A 23,673-nucleotide genomic window follows, 5' to 3' on the forward strand; every position below is an offset into this window, starting at 1 on the left:
CTTGAACGTATCTTCTTGGCTAGGATTGGTGACCCGATCATAATCTTCTATAACTCACTCTCAGATAGAGCACCACTTTTGTGTACATCCACACTGTCCCTGCAGGGCTTGCATTAACCCTCCCCTTTTGTACGGTACCTGCACCTCTGCACTACAGTCCCATATTCAGACATTATTTAAAACAGGGTCACTATGCACCATGTTCATGCTTTACAAAAACACATACCACTACATTTCCATTTTCAGGCACTTGCATCATATGTTATTGGTCTTTATCTGTTTGTCTTGCCGCTAAATCACTCTAGAGCTTGGTTGCTAAAATGGAAAATAGATGATTAACAGATTGTATATTATATCATTTATTTTAAAAAAATTGGGTTTTACCGTACAGCAACCAGTACAAGCTCATTCAACTGGATTCATGGCAACTTCTTCAGTTTTCTTTTCCAGAATGTCCATGGATGACATATATGCAGCAGCAACTTGGGCTACTCCCCATAGTTTTGTTAATCATTGCAAACTGGATCTGGTCTCCAGAGGTAGAGCATCATTTGGTTCAGTTGTGCACTGGAGTATCCTTCCTTAGTGTCCATCAGGGATTTTAGGTAACTGGGGATTCTGTCCCATTAGTTGAGTATAGAATGAAAATGGACATCATCAGATAAAGAAGTTATGTACTTACCATAATGTTCCATCTATGTTGTCCATTTTCATTCTTCCTCACCTTCCTGCCCACCAAGCCCTATCTTTTCTATTTGCAAACTTATGGAAGAATGATTTTTTTAAGGGACATCACTATCCTTTATATTGAGCTCCAGATATGGTCTATTTCTGTATTGATTGCATGCATTTTTACACCTCCTAATCTATGCACAGTAAATATTTCATTTCTGGTAAAAATCAGCAAACAAGATCTGAGGTACTTTAGTGTTGGTGCATTATGGATAAGGAAGAATCTCAAGAGTTTTGTTTGCCATGACCTTTATAGGTTCATAGGTAGGTACTAGGCTATCTGCCCGAGGGCATGTATAAGCCTAGCCAGAGTGTGTCGGCTTTCGCCACCCCGTTGATTAATTACCTGAGCCTCTGTCAAGCAGAGCCAATGAAGTGATCCCAGGGGTGTATTTTCTGTTACCCATCCACTCGTCAAGACTTCTCTTGAAGAGTGTTAGTGAGGGGCTCTGCTAATGTAGTTAGGAATTTTGTTCCAAAGCATGGGGAAGTCTCTGTGACAGGAATCTATCCCCTCCAGCATGTTCTGTTTATTGTTGTGGTGTAGTTTAGCTCACTAGAGCATGTGGCTTGCAGTGACTTGGATTTCTTTAGGTGGAGCATGTCCATCAATTCTGAGTTGGATATGCCTTTGTAAGTCAGGCAGAGATCACCTCTCAGTAAGCGATATGCCACTGAGTACAGCTGGAGTTTTTTCAGTCGGGCTGCATTGGACATATGTTTGAGGCCAGTAATCCTCTTGATGAGGTGCTTTTGTGGTCTTTCCAGCTGTTGGAAGTGTCTTGTGAGGTACATCCCAAATGGGGCATTGTACTCTATGATGGGTCTGATGAGTGACAAGTAGAGGGGCACTATAACCTCTTTATTTCTAGATGCGTACCCCTTAGTAATTAGATGGGCCACATAGAAGGATTTCCTAACTACTTTGGCAATATGATTGTCAAAGGAGAGATTACTATCTACCTGGGTCTCCAGGTCTCTTATTACCTCTTCTGTATTAAGGGGGCTGCTGCCTGTGTGGTAATTTGTGGCGGTTTTGTTTTTTCCAAACAAGATGACTATGCATTTTTTGGCAATTAGCTTGAGGCCATGACTTTGACACCATGTGTCTGTCTCAGTAAGGCCCTTTTGAAGGATGTTTGTGTCAGCCGGAGAGTCAATTATGGCTCCTAGTTTACAGTCATCAGCGAACTTGGTTAGCCATAGTCCTCCTGTGTTTGCCTGTACCTCTGAGAAATATGTGCTGAACAGTAGGGGTCCCAGAACCGAGCCTTGCGGGACACAACTTGTGACTGGTTTAGAGTCTGACCTGAAGCCCGCTATTCTTACTGCGTGAGTTCTGTCTGTAAGCCAGTTGGCAACCCGTCTTGTGACGTAGTGGCTGAGTCGGATCTGAGGATTGGAACTGAACCCATCAGTTGAGGAAGAATGAAACTGAACAACGCAGATGGAACCTAATAGTAAGTACGTAACTTCTTTTTTATTCCAGTGAAGAGTTAAATGATGGGTAATAAATTAGTTCCTCTTTAAATCTAGTCTTTGTATAACTGTTGGTCTTAAGGAGAGGCAAGTGGTACAGGAAGGTTGCATCCTGTAGGTAGCAGACTGCAAGATGCAGATCACCATGTAATATCCTACTGGATGCGCACTATACAGCTAGGATATTGGGTCTGTCTTGGTATCCTAGGGTCTTTAGGCCACTAAACGTTTTAGTAAGTAAATTGCTGCGCCCCTTCTGGTTGGGTTGTAGCAGCACCAACTGGAGACAACTGGTTTCTGATGTATTTGTGGTCTATACAGTAGTGACCAGAGACCTGTAACTGTTAGGCTAGGAGCACTAATGTAGGTCTTCAGGTATTAAGAGGTCCCAGACATGAATGCAGGTTGAACTGTCTACATTTAAGAGGGTTTAGAAAGATGCATGAATAGTCCCTAAAAACTGCTTACAAAAATATGAAGTGGACCAGAAAATGTACTAACACTTAAAAGACCAACCAGGCATTATTTGATTTGTGTCTTTTCCAATCCCTTCTAACTGCAGAGAGCTTTGCTCACTATATTCATCTAACTGAGGATTTCTGCTTTCTTGCACATGCACTGCACTGAGATGAACACTGATGTGTGTGGTAAAGAACTCTGTGTTAATTTGTCTTGATTTTAAATGCCAGAATTGTTACCGCCCCATTTATGTAAAAAAAAAAAAAAAAAAAACATATTTGTGGTAGTGTCTTTGTAGATCTGTTATTTCCTAACAGTTTGTACATAGAATAAGTAGCTCAGAATTGTATGTAGTTTATGCAGAACTTGGCACCCTTATTTGGACCTTTCTTGTTGTAGTGTAGCTGTGTCGCTTGCTGTCTAGAAGAGGCAAACCTGAACCCCTCACTCAAACTTATCTCCCTCTTCCGCTAAACCTTCTGACACTGACACCTGTGATAGTAGCTCAACATGTTGCAAATGTTGCAATTAGTTGCCTGTGTCTGCAGCATCAGAACTTCAGCAGAGCTGAAATATATGATTTAGAAGATTTTTTTTCTTGGCTTTGACCATGACTACAGGAATAAGATAGCTACAAGCTTTCTTTAGAAAAAAACTTGCTTAGTCTTTCATAAAATCAGAGTAGTCCTAAGGCCAGGTTGACACTTGTCCATCAAGGATGAGTTAGACCTCCATGTGAATCATTCTTTATTTTGCCTGTTTTAACTGTTCCACCATTGTGTGGTGAGAGAGGAGTTTGCACACTTTAAAGGTGAGGAGGGTCAACAGTGGAGATGGAAGGAATCAAACCTGCAATTGCAGAATGAATCTAATTAGCAGCTGATAAGCAAAACATGGTGACTAGTTCAGTCATGTTCACAAGGGGCCACTTACTAATTTGCTACAATCAGTAGTGTGTGTGTGTGTGTGTGTGTGTGTGTGTGTGTGTGTGTGTGTGTGTGTGTGTCATACCTCTTAACTATCCAGATTTTCACAGAATACCCAGCTTTTTGCCTCATATTTTTGGTCTGTTCCTCATAAAAGTCACGTTTTTAGGCAAATCACTAAGGACTGAAATCATTGAATAACTGCACACTTGAGTTTTAGAGTTTGTATGCATAGAAAATGCATACTAAGATGCACCCTGTTGTTCTATCAGCGTTCTAAGTTTAAAAGAGCAATGTTTAAAATCTGCCCCTATTTTGGGCCCTTGTCTCCCCATTATTTTAGGATTTGCCCAGATTTCTTGCACTATGAGGTTAAGAGTTGTTGGTGGGGGGGTTGTACATTGTGCTCTTTCACTGTTATCATTTTTTTGGTCTTTTCTGGTTTTTATGCATGCCTGTATTCTATTCCATGCACTTTGTATTGATGTATGAGACAAGATTACTGATAGCAGGTAGGGAAGTACAAGCTCACAGATTTGAAGGGTGCGTACTCTTGTAGGCTGAGGCTTATTTGGGTGAGGATAATATGTAAAGCATGTGAAGTTACCCAGCACACCTATTTGAACAGCAAATCGATCTGAATGACTTGTAAGTGGTGTATCAGAAGGTATGCTACTGAAAAACCATGTCAGTGAAACAAAAACTTTGCCGCTGTTTTAAACAAAACAGAATTGTTTTTAAGCCATACTCTTGCATGCAGGAAGTTTCACTTTTTGTATAATCGACTCTGAAGTCTTCATATCCAGGGTGTACACTATGACTTGATTGCAGCAAACAAGTGAATGTCTAATTTGATTACTTGTGAATTACTGCAAAATTGGCCTTTCTAACACTGACTGGCTAGCAAATTAGGTGTTTTTTGTTTATGCAGGCAGGGCAGGGAGGGTTTATTAGTAGTGTTTGAAAAAAATGTCTTTCAGAGTAAAGTATGTGCACAAAACATGGTGACTGAAAACGTTTGTTTTGCATCCATGCTATGAAATGTAGTGATCACCTTTTATTACTGCTTATTGGGTCTTTAATTGCATAGATGCCTGACTAGATTTGAAAGATGTTGCATCTGATCTTTCGCGACAGTATGAAGTACTGTTATTGTGTACATTTTGAAGAATGCAGAAAGCTAATAATTTCCTTTTGCATTGTAGGTCAGTTATTATTTTCCTCTGAAAACTTTGTGGAGGTCTTTTTTTGCGGCCTTAGTAGCAGCATTTACACTTCGTTCCATCAACCCTTTTGGAAATAGTCGCTTGGTGCTTTTCTACGTGGAGTTCCATACTCCGTGGCATCTTATAGAACTCATTCCATTTATTCTGTTGGGAATATTTGGTGGAGTGTGGGGGGCCTTCTTTATTCGTACCAATATTGCTTGGTGCAGGAGACGTAAGACTACTAAGTTGGGTAAGTACCCAGTGGTGGAGGTGTTAGTTGTGACTGCCATAACTGCTATTTTGGCGTTTCCTAATGAATACACTCGGATAAGCACCAGTGAGCTCATCTCGGAACTCTTTAATGACTGTGGATTATTAGATTCCTCCCAGCTCTGTGACTACGTGAATGTATTTAACAGTACGAATGTCGACATCCTTCCTGACAGGCCAGCCAGCACTGGAGTCTACACAGCGATGTGGCAGTTGTCACTGGCTCTGATCTTCAAAATAATTATCACAATTTTTACATTTGGCATGAAGGTGAGGCAGTGAAGGCTCTGTTTCTAAGAGCACTCTGAATACCGTTTGTTGTGCTGATGTGTAATCAGTTGCCTTTATGTTTGTTTCTCATTTGAATGATACTTGCATTTTTGTGTAGTCCACATGCTTTTTTAAGTAAGGCCAATGGATGATTACTTTTGTTTTTCCATGTTATTTTCAGAATAACAAAACTAAATGGAAAATGAATTTTGGGGGATGTGTTCTGCATCTTGATGTTTAGTAGGAGAGTGTTTTGGGGAGAATGTCAAAGAACAGGTAATTGGGGTATAGGGTGTACAAAATCAGTTGTTGGGAATACAGTTGCTTTGATATAGTGCTGCCTGGTTTCCTGAGCTTACTGTCCTGGTGTGTGTATCCTGATAATGTGGTTTACATAAATTCCTGTGATCCTAAATGCTTGTGTTTTGCAGTGAGGAGTATGCTTGCCTATACTATAATTTGTAAATGTATTACCTCCAGGGTTACACTGACTCAGGGTGAAAGAAATGAGGGGCCTCAGCCCACCTGCACAAAACGTGTTAATTTATACTGTTCACTTTTTTGTACCTTTTTCATATTGCAGCCCCTCACTTGACTATCAGGCCTCTGTACTCATCCCTTCATGAGATTGAGGCCTGAGACTTATTCGTTGGCCTTGGGGCAGGAGTTTAATGCTGAACATTATTGACATTATTGATGAGGAAGACAGTTTTTTTTCTTTCTGCTGCTCTGGTTTTCTTGTGCATGCCTTTTAGATACACAGTGAAAGGAGTGTAATGAGCCTTGGAGAGGATTGCAATATGTCTTAGAGAGGAGGTGTCACCTGCATCCATAAAGGACACAACCTTAAAAAGGCCCTGCTTCCCCTTGATGGAGACATCTCCATATGTTCTCTGTTTTTTGGCAGAGATTCTAATGTCCACCCCAGGCATGCATGCATGTTCAGCCATGTACCTAAATGGGATATAGGAACAGAATTTAGTGTCAGTGGCTCAAAATGTGACAGACTGGGGCCGTTGCTGTGGTGTAGAGGGATAAAGCCGTAACTATGGTCCAGGCAACTCAGGTTGGATTAGCGTCAATGTCATCTGATGTGCTGGCAAGGAGGGGTGAGCATGCCCATCCAAGGGGTGGAGGGTGTCGCTTAGGAGCCTTCTGCATACGATCCATGGTATAGACCAGGGATGTAATGGAGAGATGTAGTCCACATAGAGAACTAGCACTCTGATAAATCAGGCGAGTGCTGGGGGGGGTGAGAGTAGCTCATAACATCTGTTCACGGCTGCCAGGGTGCATTCTTGGTCAGGCTGTGTGATAATGTATCATGCTGGCCTTTGTTTCTGAAAAATATGTAGACTGTGGCTTTTTTCCCCAATATCAACTGCTAAGCAGAAGCATAACTGGTTCAATTAGTGCCCTTGGTTGATGCTGTGAATCAGTGCCCCACTCCCTCAGCTCTTCAGGTGAAGAGCAAAAAAAAAGGGAGGGAGGCATTTCACTGTAATAAGCTATAAGTGATTGGCTTACAGTTAGATCTACGTGCCCCCCTCCCCCCCTCCACAGCAAAAAAAAAAAAAAAAAACTGACGTTCCTTCTACTGGCACACCAACTAGATGGCCAGATGCAAGACATGCCCCCACCCAGAGCCATTCAGGTCCCGTTTCTGTGTCCTGCCCCTACCCCTCTGTAATTTAGATTATTTAAAATTAATAAAATAAAAGGCAAACATTTGCCACAGTTTATACTCTACCTGCACAGAGCACTACAGCACTCATGTTTTAGTTATTTTTTTTTTATACTGTAGCAAACTGCTTGCTACAAATGTAGCAAACATTTGCTATGATTTATACCCTGCCTGCTTGGAGAGCTACAGTGCTCAGGCTTTTGTTAAAAAAAAAATAAATAAAAACTAAAATTAAACTGTAGCAAACTGTTTGCTGCAGTTTAAACCACACACGGAGCTCTTCTGTGCTTAGGTTTGACTGCAAATGCGATACCTGCCCTTAAAAGCCACTTTACATTAAAGAATGATTGGGAGCAGCTGATTACACCCTCCCCCAACATTTACAGCCCAGAGCTGTTGCCCCTCTTGTCCCACCTTAGCTACGCTACTGCTGCTAAGATTTATTTTGAAAATTGGCAGTGCTGTGCAGCGTGGGGGTTGCCTTCCAGAGTTTGCTGTCCTGTCATTGATACACAGACATGTGGTCTGCCCAGGGTGGTGGTAGCTTAGGTGGGTATAAAACATTCCACAGCACTTATCAAAGAAAGTAGGGGTGTTTTAATTTCAAACATTTACATACAGCCGTATATGACAAGTATATAGAAAGCATTTAAAATAATAAACGTATAAATTAATACATTTAAATGCATTCAACCTTCCACATTTTTGCTATAGCAATCTATTTTTCAGTATATTCTTTATATCCCATTTATTTATTATACATTAGTTCTTCACATCCATGTTTCTGCATGAACCATGATAAGTGAAAAAAAAACTTTAGCTATCTCATCTTTCTGTTCCCTCTTTTTCATTTCATATTCTCCATAGATCATATGCAACCTTGCTTCTTTTAAGTTTTTGCTTTGCAATATCCTTTCGCTACATTCCCAAATCATTTTTGTCCTTGTAAATTCTATAGTAAAATGTTACTTTGTATCTTCTGGCCCACAAACTTAACGTAGCCTTCTTTCCTGTGCTTGAATTCTATAGTAAAATGTTACTTTGTATCTTCTGGCCCACAAATATAACATAGCCTTCTTTCCTGTGCTTGAATTCTATAGTAAAATGTACTTTGTGTCTTCTGGCCCACAGACGTAACATAGCCTTCTTTCCTGAGCTTGAATTATATAGTAAAATGTTACTTTGTATCTTCTGGCCCACAAACGTAACATAGCCTTCTTTCCTGTGCTTGAATTGTTACTTTGTATCTTCTGGCCCACAAACGTAACATAGCCTTCTTTCCTGTGCTTGTACTTCATAAGCCTTAACAAAATCACCCACAAGAAACCTTCCCGTTGTCCAAGACCTCTTTCTTTCCTTTTAGTCACTTTGTAATTATTCCAGAAGATCTAGCCCATAAAAATCCTTTAATCTCCTCATAACATGGTGCTTCCTTTTTTCCAAATTCATCTTCTCTGATTAATTTTTTTGTAGTCTTCCATCTCCCTTTTTCCATTAATGTCTTCCTTTTCGGTACACCAGCAGATTCCCCTTGTTTTGTTGTAAAAAGTTCCTTAACTATCTCTTTTCTTATACAAAAACTGTTCTCATAATCCAGTATATGTATAATTCTGGAACATAAAGTACTAGATTCAATAATCCATCTACCTTTTATCTTCTGTTATATACAGCATCCCTTCTTGTATGATTCAGCCTATGACTCGTATTACCACAGATGTACTTTCTAGTAATTTCTTTTTCTCTGTCTATTGGAAATATGAACATTTCTCCCATGTATATCAACTTTTCCAATAATACTGAATGTTAAATACACTATTTTCATAAAGTTCAATCTATAGATTTTCCATAAGTTTGCTGATAATTTTATGTAGTACAGTATCTCTTCCAATTTTTTTTTGTATATCTTCCCCCTGTACTAAAATTTTGTTTCTTGTAAAATATACCCCCCTTCTGGTTTCACCCTATACCCATATGCCCCTTGCTTTCCTCTTTACTCTAACCTAATCGTACATACATTAGATATTCCAGCAGCCTTATTGCTTCCTTTACCCACACTTCTATTAATTAAGAATATAAGTAAATCTCCTACATAACTTAATTGCAAAAGCTTTTATTCTTTTTTTTTTTTTGTTGTTGCTTTCATTTCTACCCCATTTTATGGGTAACATAACTGGATTCACACCTGAATTATGCTACTGTGCTCAGTGGACTTTTTTTAACAAACACCTTTATTCATTTCTGTTTTTATACTTGTCCATGTATGTGCCAGAGCCTTAACCCCTGTACTTTTCTAAATACCCTGAAAAAAAATCCTCACCACTTTCATACTATTCCATAGTCCTGTAAGGTGTTCCGTATTTGAAATCCTCACCACTTTCATACTATTCCATAGTCCTGTAAGGTGTTCCGTATTTGAAATCCTCACCACTTTCATACTATTCCATAGTCCTCTAAGGTGTTCCGTATTTGAAATCCTCACCACTTTCATACTATTCCATAGTCCTCTAAGGTGTTTTGTATTTGAAATCCTCACCACTTTCATACTATTCCATAGTCCTCTAAGGTGTTCCGTATTTGAAATCCTCACCACTTTCATAATATTCCATAGTCCTTTAAGGTGTTCCGTATTTGAAATCCTCACCACTTTCATACTATTCCATAGTCCTCTAAGGTGTTCCATATTTGAAATCCTCACCACTTTCATACTATTCCATAGTCCTCTAAGGTGTTCCGTATTTGAAATCCTCACCACTTTCATACTATTCCATAGTCCTGTAAGGTGTTCCGTATTTGAAATCCTCACCACTTTCATATTATTCCATAGTCCTCTAAGGTGCTCCTTATTTGAAATCCTCACCACTTTTATACTATTCCATAGTCCTCTAAAGTGTTCCGTATTTGAAATCCTCATCACTTTCATGCTATTCCATAGTCCTGTAAAGTGTTCCGTATTTGAAATCCTCACCACTTTCATACTATTCCATAGTCATCTAAGGTGTTCAGTATTTGAAATCCTCACCACTTTCATACTATTCCATAGTCCTGTAAAGTGTTCCGTATTTGAAATCCTCACCACTTTCATACTATTCCATAGTCATCTAAGGTGTTCAGTATTTGAAATCCTCACCACTTTCATACTATTCCATAGTCCTGTAAGGTGTTCCGTTTTGAAATCCTCACCACTTTCATACTATTCCATAGTCCTCTAAGGTGTTCCGTATTTGAAATCCTCACCACTTTCATACTATTCCATAGTCCTCTAAGGTGTTCCGTATTTGAAATCCTCACCACTTTCATACTATTCCATAGTCCTCTAAGGTGTTCCGTATTTGAAATCCTCACCACTTTCATACTATTCCATAGTCGTCTAAGGTGTTCCGTATTTGAAATCCTCACCACTTTCATACTATTCCATAGTCCTCTAAGGTGTTCCGTATTTGAAATCCTCACCACTTTCATACTATTCCATAGTCCTCTAAGGTGTTCCTTATTTGAAATCCTCACCACTTTCATACTATTCCATAGTCCTCTAAAGTGTTCCGTATTTGTTTCTGATCAACATTATCACTTGCTTTCAGTGTGTCACAAGCTATATACTTTCTTCTTTCTCCCTCTTGTTTATAAATCCATTATTTCCTTTATTATAGTTAACAAATTCTTTGCATTTTTTTCCTTTTATCCCCAAAACACCCACTTGCAGTAATTCCCTGGGTTCCACATTGTACCGTCTTTGCATAATTTTTCATTATATATTTTTTAAGTCTGTTGCATAATGTTGCTTCCAGTACTGCATTTTGTAGCATTGTCTTTTTATCAACAAACATGTTATACCTAAACACATCATTTCATCTCTCAACCTGTCTTTCAACTTCATACTCTGTTTTTCTCATTTAAAAAAAAAATGCCCTAACCCATATTCACACAGCTTACTTCAGATTGTTCCCTGTTGTGTCTCATCTTCTTACAATAATATTCTTCATATGCTCTTGTGTTCTTTGTACCTCTCAGTCAACTTTTGTATCCCCTTCCTTGCATTGTGCAGATACTGCCACACGCACCATTACTTCCCTGTTCTTTCATGTTAACACACTCCCTCTCTCCTGCCTGTAACATTAGACCTTCCTCTTTCCTTACCATTGTACTTAAATACCATGTCACCACGTATTGTTTATATTTCTTTGTCTTGAAATCGCATCTGTTATTTTCACTCGTCAGTTCGTATAACTATTTTACTTTTTCATATATTGTGTGTTACTTTCACCTGCTGCCTTTCACACAATCCTTTACTTACTCCGGCTCATTAACAGCTGTATGCCACTCATTGTCAGCTTGTCAGTAAATGTGCTTGTACTTTTATTTGAACTGTTGCCAGTGTTCTGAACATGTTTTATAAAAAGGTTTCATGCTTCTGCTTTCCACACGTACTCTTTCTTTCTTTCATTAACACATCTAATTCAGTATATATAACTGTATTCAGTGATCTATCACTGTATATTTTTGATATCCTTTCCCCTCCCTTACTAATTATCTTCACTGAAAACTGTCCACCTTGCTACAATCTGCGAAACTCACTGTCGTTGTACTCCCTATATTTTCTTTTTTCCCCTCACAGAAAATGAAAAGAAATCTGTTTCATTTTGAATGTAGCTGTCCTGTGCAGATGTCCCTTTCATTCTTGTTTTCATTTGTGTACAGTGTATTACTTACTGAATTTCTTTTTTTTTCTTCCTCTGGACAGCTTTTTCCTCTGTCTTGTATCACAGGTAAGTCCCTCTACAGCCAGAGTGTCCATATTTGACAACACAAATTTTTTCCTTTCTTCAAAAGACAAATTTTTTTCTTTCACAAAATCACATTATTTCCCCACATTTTTTTAAACTCTAACTTTCATACTCATTTCACTGTCTTCCAGCAAACATACAGAAGTAATGTTGTAAATGCCTGCGTACCACTCATACAGTACAAATGTCATTAATTCACTTTTAATCCAGTAAACTCTCAGTTAACCGGCACCCATGGGGATTGGTAGATACCGGATAACTGTAGTTTCTGGTTGCTTGAGAGTTACTATTAAAAATAGTCCTGACTGTTTGGTTTGACTTGTTCTCAGGTTGGGGAGCGGGAATTTATTCCTATCTTCCTTTTTAAAACTCTAAAGCTCTAAAAACGTAAGGTATGTTTCTGCAGGGGAAAACAGAAAGTGCAACACATGAAAATTGTACTGTATTTCTTCGATTCTTTTTTCTAGTTAATTGAGAGCTTACTGTACTGGTTATATTCAATGAAAGCTTAAAAAAATTGCCATTTCCTTTCTGTTTTGTATGGTGTTAACCCCCCCCCCCGTTTAATTTTTTTTTTCTGTGTTTTTTTCTTGTCAGCTGTTGAATTCTTTACATCATCAACCTCTCCTTACCCTACCCTTCAGCCTGCAAACACTCAAACCCTACCCTTCAGCCTGCAAACACTCAAACCCTACCCTTCAGCCTGCAAACACTAAAATCAGTTTTCTACATGTATTTCTGCAGTACTTTTAACATGTTCTTTAGTAATTTTCACTGTTTTCATATTTACCAACTTTTATTTTGCTTTCCGATTCAGCCTCAGACCCAGAAAAAAACATTGTTTTACTTTCAGAACTAAAGGCACATCATCTGCTTTATTTTGCTTCTTTTCGTGCCTCCATGTTACAGTCAGACCATAGGTGCCCTCCTTTCAAACACTTTCTACATTTCATTTTGCTTTGGTTTAAATTATGCAAATGCTCTTGCTGCATTGACTGCATGCAACATCTCTTATCACAGTAAGTTAAAACATACCCAAACAAAGGAGACCTCTGAAGCAAAAACCTCAGAGGCAAAAATACATGCAATTTCCCCAGCCCTCCGCACCACATACCATGCATAGTTCACACACCTATGTCTCACAACCACTAAGGCTTAACCATAAACCCAACATATTAGTCATAGGGGACTCCATTGTGAGACACACAGATGTGCTTCTCACCAGGCTGGATAAGGAGAAAGTCACGGTTAGTTGTCTGTCAGGGGCTAGAATCCACCATATCACACATGCACTCAAGTCTCTCAGCAACAGGTACTGTTATGACTCTGTCATAGTCCATGTTGGTGTGAATGACTCGAGACATACCTCCCTGGACTATATGAAGAGAGACATGATTGAACTCACTGAATATTTGTCCCAGGCAGGTATGTCCCTAGCCTTAAGCAGCATTCTACCGTCACCCAGAATGATGCATCAATACAAACAGAAAATGATTGACAATTGGCTTAGTTTTTGGTGTCATTCCAGGGGGATCCAGTACCTGACAGCCTGGGAAGATATGATCAACAGACCACGATGCTTTGCCAGAGATGGCCTGCATCTGTCTCACTTGGGCTTCTGGCAAAGGCACTTTCCTCCCCCATAGTGCCTTTTTTTAGAAAAAATGATGAGGTTAAAACTACCAACATAAAAATTTCAACAAAACCCAAATTAAAAGTTATGCTGCTAAACGCTAGGAATCTAATCATGAAACTGCACTCATTGCAAGCATTGTTAACCCTTGTAAATGCTGACAACCCTTGTAAATGCTGACATCTCTACAGTCACAGAAACCTGGTTCTAAGCTCTAGAGAGCACCCCAGCCATACCTGGCTACTCATCCTATCATGCCTTCAGACCCCAAACTGTGGGTAGTAAAGCCAAAGGAGGTAAAGTTTCAATATATATTAAACACATACACACTTCCAGGCTGGTCAAACAGTATGATGCACAGGAGAATACTCCATTTGCAGTTAACCATTGACAAGACCACTATACAAATCATAGCTAGCTACCGGCCCCCAAATCTGACTCAGTATGCCCATATTGCCTATCTAGACCTCTTCGAATCTATCAAGATTCAACCCTTTACCCTGATCCTGGGCGAATTTAACTACCCAACATAGACTGGAAGAACTACTCATGGCAGAACACAAATGCCCAGAGGTTCTTTGATTTTGTCAGTGAAAATGCTTTGGAACAGCTAGTCGATACCCCCACAACAGGTGATAATATCTTGGACTTGGTAGTAACCACTGCAGCATCATCCTCCCTTGTAAGATCTGACCATAAAGCAGTCACGTTTGAAGTCACCATCTCCCCCAACCCCCCTCTGGCTGGGGTCAAACAATAAACTTCTACAAAGCTGATTACAGCCTCCTGAGGGATGGTATAAACAGCTTCACAGCCCCCTCCCCCTCTCTAGGAACTGGCACCAGTATCCAAATCTATACGAACATTTATATAGATGCATGGAATCAGGAATAACTGACAGGACTAAATCATCCTCAGCAAGGAAGAGTAAACCTGTTTGGTGGACATCTGCAATAAATAAACTATGTAACAAAAGAAAAAAAATTGCTGTCCAAGATCAAGAAGGAGCAGGTGCCTAATTGGAAGGAGTATCTCCTTAGCCAAAACAAACAAATAAGAGCACTAGTGAAATCATCCAAAGCAAACTTCAAGTCCATATTGACCATATCTAGTAGAGGCAATCTTCTTCACATATGCTCATAATCTCAAAGGTAGCACCCAGGTCTGTTCAGAACTGGTGGTCAAAGACACCACATATACAAATGATGTAGATGTAGTAAATTTGCTGTCTGACAGATTCACCAGAAATTTCACCCCTCTGTCCCCCCATCAGTAAATCAGGACATTCCCAGTACCTGCCCCCTTCCCCTTATATCTAGGGACCAGGTCATCACTGCTGTCTCAAAGGCAAAAAAATACAGCCTTCATGTGACCCGATAGCATCCCAGGCTGCATTCTACATGAACTCGGGCAGGAACTTGCAGCACCATTAGGCACCCTATTCAACCAAAGCCTGAGTACTGGCTGAGTGCGGGGCAGCCACTGTCAACCCTTTACACAAAGGGGAAGCGTCCGCTGACTCAGGAAATTATAGACCTATCAGCATAACTAGTCTGATCTGTAAGGCCATGGAACAGATTATCATGGACCTCATTAACAAGGACATTGGCAACCTTCAAGCACTCGATCCCACACAGTTTGGCATTGTCAAGAGGAGGTCATGTCTGTTAAATTTGTTCGACTTTTTTGAGACAGTCACCAAAGCCATGGACAAGGGTAAGGCAATGCACACCACCTACACTGACCTGGTCAAAGCTTTCGGCACTATTCCCCACTCAGGCATAATAGATAAACTCTCTCAGCTAGGCATCAATCCGTATGTTACCAGATGGGTAGCTAACTGGCTCACTGATAGAACCCACCTAGTCAAAATAGGGGAAGCCACCTCAAGCAGTAGACCCATATGGAGTGGCTTACCGCAGGGTTCGGTCTTGGGGCCTCTCTTATTTGGGATATATTTTTTCTGAGGTACAGGCCAAAACCAGTGGGCTATGGCTGACCAAGTTTGCAGATGACTGCAAGCTGGATGCTGTCATCAATTCCCCTAGTGACGTGGACATCCTCCAAGAGGGTCTCACCCAAACAAATGACTGGTGCCAGAAACATGACCTCAAGCTAAATACAAAAAAATGCATCATCATCCCCCTTTGGGGAGAGTGACGTCCCCAGAAATTATTATATTAATAACAAGGTCCTAAGCACGCAGTCAGTTGTGAGGGATTTGAGCACCCAGATTGATAGCAACCTAACTTTTAACTACCACGCTTCTTCCATTGTACAGAAAGCTTTCTACGTGGCCCACCTCATAAGTAAAGGTATCTCATCTAGGGACAAGGAGATCATAACATCCCTGTATTCTTCCTTTACAAGGCCCATTATTAAGTACAACGCCCCATTTAGCATGCACCTCGCAAAGCACATGTAGCAGCTGGAGAGGCCACAGAGGTTCCTCAGCAGGGGAATCCAAGGCCTCAAAAATCTACCATACACAGATAGGCTAAAAGCTCTGTTTCATACACACTCCTCAGAGGTGACCTCTGTCTGGCATAGAAAGCTGTCTCGGACCCAACCTTAATAAGACTGCTGCATATCCGCAAGTCAAGCTCTACTTGAGTAACCCGCACATGCAGCCTCAACCTGGTTTGTGACCTTAATAGGACTTGTTGGCGGGACAGATTTGTGTCCCAGAGACTCTCCCCATCTGTGGAATAGACTCTCATTCCATGGCAAGCAGAGTACCTCTTTATCCCTTTTTAAGCGCAACCTGGATAACTGGATGGGAAATAGAAAATACATCCTTGGGATTCCACCCGTGTCCCTACTAGACAGGAGCATTGGGTGCTGATTTGTCTATACAAGGGCTAAAGTCTTGACTAGGCTTATACGGGCCTCGGGGCCAATAGCCTTGTAACTTCCTATGATCCTAAGTGTATAAATAACACATATTTGGTTGCCCCATGTCTTATAGTTCCTCTTTTTCCTATTTGTAATTACACATGGAATATTCTTCACGTTATTTTGTTTGCACATATACCCTTAAAATTATTTAATTTCAGTCCCTGCACTTTGAAACTGTTGAATTACTTCTGCAAACATATTATTCCAAGATTACAAATCCTTTTTTTTTCTGTCAACCTGGTACATTTTTCTGACAATTGAAAAGTTTCAAAAGTCAAGTCACAAAGTCTGTCAATCCTTAAATCAATCAGGGAATGAATTTCTGGAGCTTTAAAATCCATGGTTATAACTAATTCATCCAAATCACATACCTGTTTATCGCAACCACTTCCTCCATGTTCTGACTGCCAATATGTACGCTGTCTTCACATGTTGCTGCACTTTCTTTTCGCATTTAGCAACAACTGCATCTTAGGATGACAGTACTGTTTGGGGGGGGGTGTGACTGTCATTAATTAATTCTAAGTGAAGACTAGAGGTCTAATGGGATTTGTCTGATTGTTACTGAGGCAAGGCTGCATGAGGGAATGCTGCACCTGCTGAAGCACACCTCTCTCCATCCCTGGCACCTGCTGAAGCACACCTCTCTCCATCCCTGGCACCTGCTGAAGCACACCTCTCCCCACCCCTGGCACCTGCTGAAGCACACCTCTCCCCACCCCTGGCACCTGCTGAAGCACACCTCTCCCCACCCCTGGCACCTGCTGAAGCAAACCTCTCCCCACCCCTGGCACCTGCTGAAGCAAACCTCTCCCCACCCCTGGCATCTGCTGAAGCGCACCTCTCCTCACTCCTGGAACTCTTTCAGTGTTACGTAGAGGAGAAACCCCCAATAGCCACATTTCTCATGTCACACTCTAATTTTCTCTTTCTGGACATGATCACTATTGTCATGTAGATGGCTGGCAGATGTGGAAGGACAACAAAACAATAAGGAGGTTGGCATAATGGTTAAGGTGTTTACTTTACAGGTACGAGGTGCAGGGTTTGATTTTCACATGGGTTGATTGACTAGGCTTAAAATGGCCCACAAGGGCAGTTAGCCTAGTACTAATCTAGGAACCTATAATTCTGGCTTCATTAGTTTGACAGAAGAAGAAAGGCAAGTTCTTTGTTTGTTTAGTCAGGTATGTTCACATGATAATGTTTAATCCCAGCAGAACACTCCAGGTAGAAGTTTGTATCGTTTGATGCCTTGTTTCGTAGTTTTACATAGGAGAGTAGATTGCTTCACCAGTTCCTCTAGCATGGGTACAAGTCCAAGGGTGGAAAGGGGGTGCATGGTTTCTGGCATAATGTTAAGGTCCAGATAGAAGGTACTGAGTTTGATTCCAACCTCTTATTATTGACCAGGCTTTAAATAGTTTGCAATTTAATATATAGCAATAAATCTATCATGAAATAGTTTATTTATTCATAAAGCTATCATAAAATAATTTATGGACTGTTGGTTATCTTTTCATGTTGCTAAATGTGTGTGGAACCCTATTATTCAGACTTTTTTCTTACACTTGCTATGTTTAGGTGCCCTCTGGTCTCTTCATTCCTAGCATGGCAGTAGGTGCCATTGCTGGCAGGCTTCTTGGAGTTGGCATGGAGCAGCTGGCTTACTACAATAGCGACTGGTCCATATTTAAGAGCTGGTGCAGCCATGGGGCAGACTGCATTACCCCTGGGCTGTATGCAATGGTTGGGGCTGCAGCTTGTCTTGGTGAGTAGATTCTATGTTGAAAGTCACAACTGAATAATTAACAGATCACTACAGATATTCTGTTGTTACAAGCAATTGTTTGATTTTTGCAAAACTTAAAGAAGTGATTAGGTTTATTGGCAGATAGTGCAGAGAATGAAGGCTATGAGCTGTTAGTGAGCTGCTTTATGTGGCACAGGCCTTGATTCCCTGCAGTCTTTTTTTTTTTTTTTTTTTTTGCTTACTGTATGACCTTGAACAAGTCACTTAACCGGACACTGCTTTCAGGGCATTTGAGAAGTTGTGTTAGGCTTCTTAATGGCCCTCTGGACTGCATGTCTTACAGCTAACTATGAACTTATGAGTGGAATTAATAATAAATTCATGTTTTACAAAATACATTGTTATAATGATTTGAATAAAAAATCCATCATATAAGGGATTATATGCATGCCAGTTGGAACATTTAAAGGGCAGCTTTGAGTAGAACCTGAAAAAATGTTGATGAATTGGTTATTAATGTTTTTTAATTTGTTCCACCCCAAAAATGGAATGAGGTAGCAGTACTGCTATGAATTTGTTTTGTAGGCGAGGCTGCTTCTCCCCACAGTGCAAGCATTCATTGTCCCATCAGTGTGACATTGTTTGTCTTTTGTCTTTTTTCAGTGTTTCGTCTCCATTAGCTTTGAGTAGCAGCATATTAAATTAGGATTTTACTTGAATGTCTTTAGAGGAATTGCATAAAAGTGATCGATTACAAATTGGTTGATTGCTGTCACAGGTTCACTTTACAATCTCGAAATACTGAAATCACGAATTTCAGTGCCTCGTGACGAAGGTGTCGAAAGTACAGTTTCCTGAAACTGCATATTATCGAACTTTGAAATGTCGAATCTACAGTTGTGGTGGTGCGCTATGTGAAGTGTAGTTTACTCTGTCTGTAAGGTGTGCTGTCATCTGGGGTATGGGGATGGCTGCTGATGTGTGTTTATAGCTAGAGATTTAGGTAAGCAGATTTTTTTTTTTTAAGGGTTTTGGGTAGGGATTTGAGTGTATGTGAGTGTGTGGGAAGTTTTAGGAGTAGGTTAAGGTAGGTAGGTAAGAGTGTGAGTGTGTAAGTGTTGAAAGTGGTGGTATTTGTACATATGTGATGTGTGTTTGTGCAACAAAAATGTAGAGTGTGTAGCAGTGAGTTTTAGTGTTTTTTTCTTTTTAGTACGACCTGGGAGTTTGTATATATAAGTAGTGGGGGTGTGGGGTGCAGGGGGCTTGCCCCCCTGTTTATATGTAGGTTAGGTGGGTTTGATTTGTATTTGTGTGTGTGTGTGTGTGTGTGTGTGTGTGTGTGTGTGTGTGTGTGTGTGTGTGTGTGTGTGTGTGTATTTTGTTGGTTTGTTGTAGTGTGGGAAGGAAGGTGTATGTGTGTTTGCATATGTGGTGGTGGGTGTATTTTAAATTAGAGCATCACATACTGAAAGTTCGATATTCTGAAGTTTCAGTATTGTGATGTTCGGTTTTATGGGGTTGCGTGATTTTGTGGTTTCTGTACTTTCGTCTCAAGATATTGAAATTCACAATTTCAGTATTTCGAGATTGCAAAGTGAATCCGCTGTCACACACTAAGTGGTAGAGCATGTCCAGTAAAATATACTGTATCGGATATGTCCCAATTCTGGACCCATGTTAAAGCTTATCCCAGAGTTGTGGCATCCAGAAAACAACAGTGTAAAGACTTCTCATGTGGATGATTTAAAACTGCATAGTTCATCAGATGAGGAGCTAGAAGCACAACTGGAAGTGGTTAAAACTTTCTCAGATGGTACAGGAATGTCATTTGGTCTTGATAAACATACAGAAGTAACATTTAAAGCAGGAAAGCTGCAGCGCAAAGAAAATGTCAGTCTGGGACAGGAATGTGATGTAAATATTTGGGAATTGATGAAGGATGGACAATAAAAAAAAATGAACAAATGTTACAAAACTCAGTAAGGAATATTTTTAGAAGACTCAGAATTAATACTGAAAACAACCCTGGCCTCTAGGAACAAAGTTCAAGCTGTAAACCAATTTGCTGTTCCTGTTCTGACTTCCAGTTTTGGGGTGATTGGCCCCAAAAGGTATTGGATCAGTTGGACAGGAAAATGCTTCACTCTTTATCAAATTATATATAAAAATCATTGTATACCAAGACTATATATATATATATATATATATATATATATATATATATTGTTTTGAAGGAGTTTGGGCCGCCTTGAAATTGGTTACATTTACAGAGCTGCAGTTCTGGGACCGCATACATACCTGCTGACCTCATCCGATCCAAATATAGTAAAAGTTTTGAAACATGAAGAGAGAATGTCTTAGATGACCTCCTTGTTTAGTTTAGCAGAAGCATGTTGGTATCAAGCAAGAATGGAAACCAAGCCAAGCAAGTGAATGTGCCAAAAATCAAAAGAAAGAATATAAGGAGAAGGATCAGATGAGAAGGGAAGAAATGTGGAAAAGGTATAAATATAATTTGCTTGTGGAACAACCTCATGTTGATCAGGATCTGATGCATAAATGGGTAAGCAAAGATTAATTTAAAACAAAAGATGAAAAGTTAATATTGGCAGCCCTGGGTACTGGACTACGTACACTATGGTTTACATTGACCATGTGGGAAAAACTGACAAATGCAGGTTCTGTAAAACAAAACTGGTCGCACATCTTGTTGCTGGGTGTTGTACACCAATGGCATAGAGCTTGTATACTGAAAGGCGTAGTAATGTGGCAGGACTATTGCACTGGGATTGTGTAAAACATTACATTGCTAGAGTAGCTGAGAAGCACTGGATACATGAACACAACGTATTATAGAGAATAATGAAGTTTATATCACATGAGATCGCCCATTACCAACAGTTCAACAAATAGATGCGAGTAAAACAGATGTAAAAGTCTATGAGAAGAAGATAAAAGTAGCATTGATCATTAAAATTGCTACACCCAGTGATTACATTGTCTTGTGTACAAAGAGACGCAGTCATAAAATACTAGGATTTGCAGGCAGAAATGAGGGTAGTGTGAAAAGAGAGCACCCAAACTGTTCCAATATTAATAGAAGCAATGGGTTTCATAAAAGAATCTACAGTCATATTTAAATATATTACCAGTACATGTAACTTCGTATGAATCGCAGGAGTCAGTTCTGGGCACATTGCAGGTGCTGTGAAGAACACTTTTTGCTAACACCAAAGATTGAAATAATACTAATTTTATGAACTTTAATCATACATGCACTTAGGAATAGGGTCTATTCCCCTCATAGTATTAGAAACCAAAAGACTTGGAAAAATTAAAGAGAGTGCAAAATACAGTACATCAACATTTACAAAGTAAGTCTTTACCTAAAATATTTAAAGGGGCAATATTTCCAACAATGAAATCGTGTTGCTCTTTTAAGGAACCTGTTTGAATAAGAATAGGTTTTTGTCTCTGAATATTCCAAAGGGACCCCAGAGATCCCCACATCCTGAATAGATTTTTATGGAGAGTGGAAGGTGTTCTCCATTTGATGAGGTGATCATAGATTGAGTTGCTTCTGTGTCAACAAGAAAAGGAAGAGTAGAATTACGTACTATAACATTAACAAAGGGACCTACTTGGTCCACTGGTACCAAAGGAATAGCTATGCCTCCTGTTCATGGCTGCTCTAATGATCTTGCTGACATGTTGGTGGCTGCCCACAGTGTCACCAAATAAATGCAATTGCTCTCAAAGGTTAACCTATTTTCTGAAAGAACAGCCACATGAAAGGTATAGATATAGCTTTAATAATAAATACAATAGAAGACATGAAAATACTGACTATCTATTTACAGTAAACACCAGAGTTTCAATTTCACAGGGAATATAAGAAATAACACAGATGGAAAGACTGAGACAGATTAAAAAAACAGTATTTAATCTCATTATGTCTTCTAACTGAAGAAGTACTGTTCCCTAGTTAAGTTACTTACAAAAGCAAGGCAAGATGAAGTGGGTGAGTGGTCTTTGTTGTCAGGTTCCCCAAAACAGTGTGTCGCTGTAACATCTCTCACTAATATCTAAAATAATTCCAGCGCTGGCTAAAGAATGACATCACATCTGGTCACCTGATTCTGTGGTTCCCACACTACCCCCTGACTAGAAGCCGAACCAGGATCTTGCACAGATGTCACAATACACACCTAGAGCTTTGCAAAGCTTATTCTAGCATATGGAGACTGTAAAACAAATCCTTTCATCCTGCCTGGAGAGAAAAAACAGACATTCTCTGACACCCCAGAGTAGCAGTGAATTCACCACTAAAGATAATAAGAGCCCAGGCCTTTCCCCGACATTGCATCTCTGGCTGCATTCAGGCATGTGAGATAAAATCTTTGTGGCATAAATCAAGTCATTTAATTTCTGCCTGTTTTTCTTAAGGTAAGGTGAGCTGAGCTTATCCCCTTCCCTTCCAGCATCCTCTCTTAACATATATACATTTCCTCAGTTACAACAGTACAGTCTGATATAAATGCTCCTTTTCCATCTAGCAGGACCCACAGCTGATACATTTTTAGCACAAGTAGCTTTACAAATAAATGTTTAACACAAGCATCTGTACAAATCAGTTTGATATACAAATGACATAAAATTCTTTACAAAAATCCGGCTAGCTCTGTTGGCATATGTTGCACATGCACTGCCTTACTCTGTCTAGCATAGCTGGCACTACTTCACAGCATCACAGAGGGTATCTCTCAGCTTTTTATGGTACTTGGATATTTGGCAGAATGGATGGCTGAAAGAATGGATCTGTTTGCTGAGAGAAAGGATATTCATTGTGCCAGTGGTCCACTCTGACAACAGTTAAAGCAGGGGCTTATGTGTTTCCCATGCTGGTGAGTTTGTGATGAAGTAAGAATGTAAAACTTTTGCTGATATTGTCTTAGGGCTTGTTGTGTGAAGAATCTACCTGTACCTCCGCGATTTCACCTTCCCCACCCACTTCACCACAAATTAGTATTAAATTATTGAAGTTGAACATCTACTAATTTCTTTTGTTCTTTTTCTTCTCTGTCTATATTGTCTGCTGTATGTTGTGCTTGGTTAACAAGTTCATGAATACCTAAACTGGGCCACTGTTTGAATTTATTTATTTATTTATTTTTATATGTATTTAAGCTTTCCAAAAAAAAAAGAAACATCTGTTCAGTGTGTAGAGGAAAACTCATTTCAACAGTAAAAAACTCTTTAATAAAAATCAAAGTAAAACAGTACTTAAAGGGACAATCCCAGCGTTTAAAATTCGGGTCCGAATTACAACTCACTAAATTAACGCCCATTTTACTACGTCACTCCCATTCCCACCCACAGTGTCATTTTTCTTTTAAACATCCTGTATAGCTTTGATTTCAATCATGTTTGGGCTCCCAGTGTCAACTACGTGTAGGTTTTAAGTTCCTACCAGGACTTAATATATACCACCAACTTTCTAATTTTGTAAGGTCAATGTTTAAAATCTGTATGTATTTTAACTGTTTTCCCTCCCTGGTTTTAGATTTTGTTCTGATT

At 39.7% G+C, this 23,673-nt stretch overlaps 1 protein-coding gene across 4 annotated transcripts in view; it reads left to right on the top strand.

Moving 5' to 3' along the window:
• Nucleotides 1-23,673, top strand: part of CLCN5 (chloride voltage-gated channel 5) — a 1,034,303-nt gene that overhangs the window by 731,413 nt on the left and 279,217 nt on the right. For all 4 annotated transcript variants that reach the window (XM_044057498.1, XM_044057499.1, XM_044057500.1 and 1 more), the window contains 2 exons: nt 4,802-5,344; nt 17,925-18,111. In XM_044057498.1, the coding sequence (XP_043913433.1) occupies nt 4,802-5,344; nt 17,925-18,111 (730 nt within the window). The remainder of the gene's footprint in view (nt 1-4,801; nt 5,345-17,924; nt 18,112-23,673) is intronic.

This window comes from Protopterus annectens, chromosome 15.part0 (assembly GCF_019279795.1).
Source record: "Protopterus annectens isolate FY-2018-M chromosome 15.part0, PAN1.0, whole genome shotgun sequence".
NCBI classification, from domain to species: Eukaryota; Metazoa; Chordata; order Ceratodontiformes; family Protopteridae; genus Protopterus; species Protopterus annectens.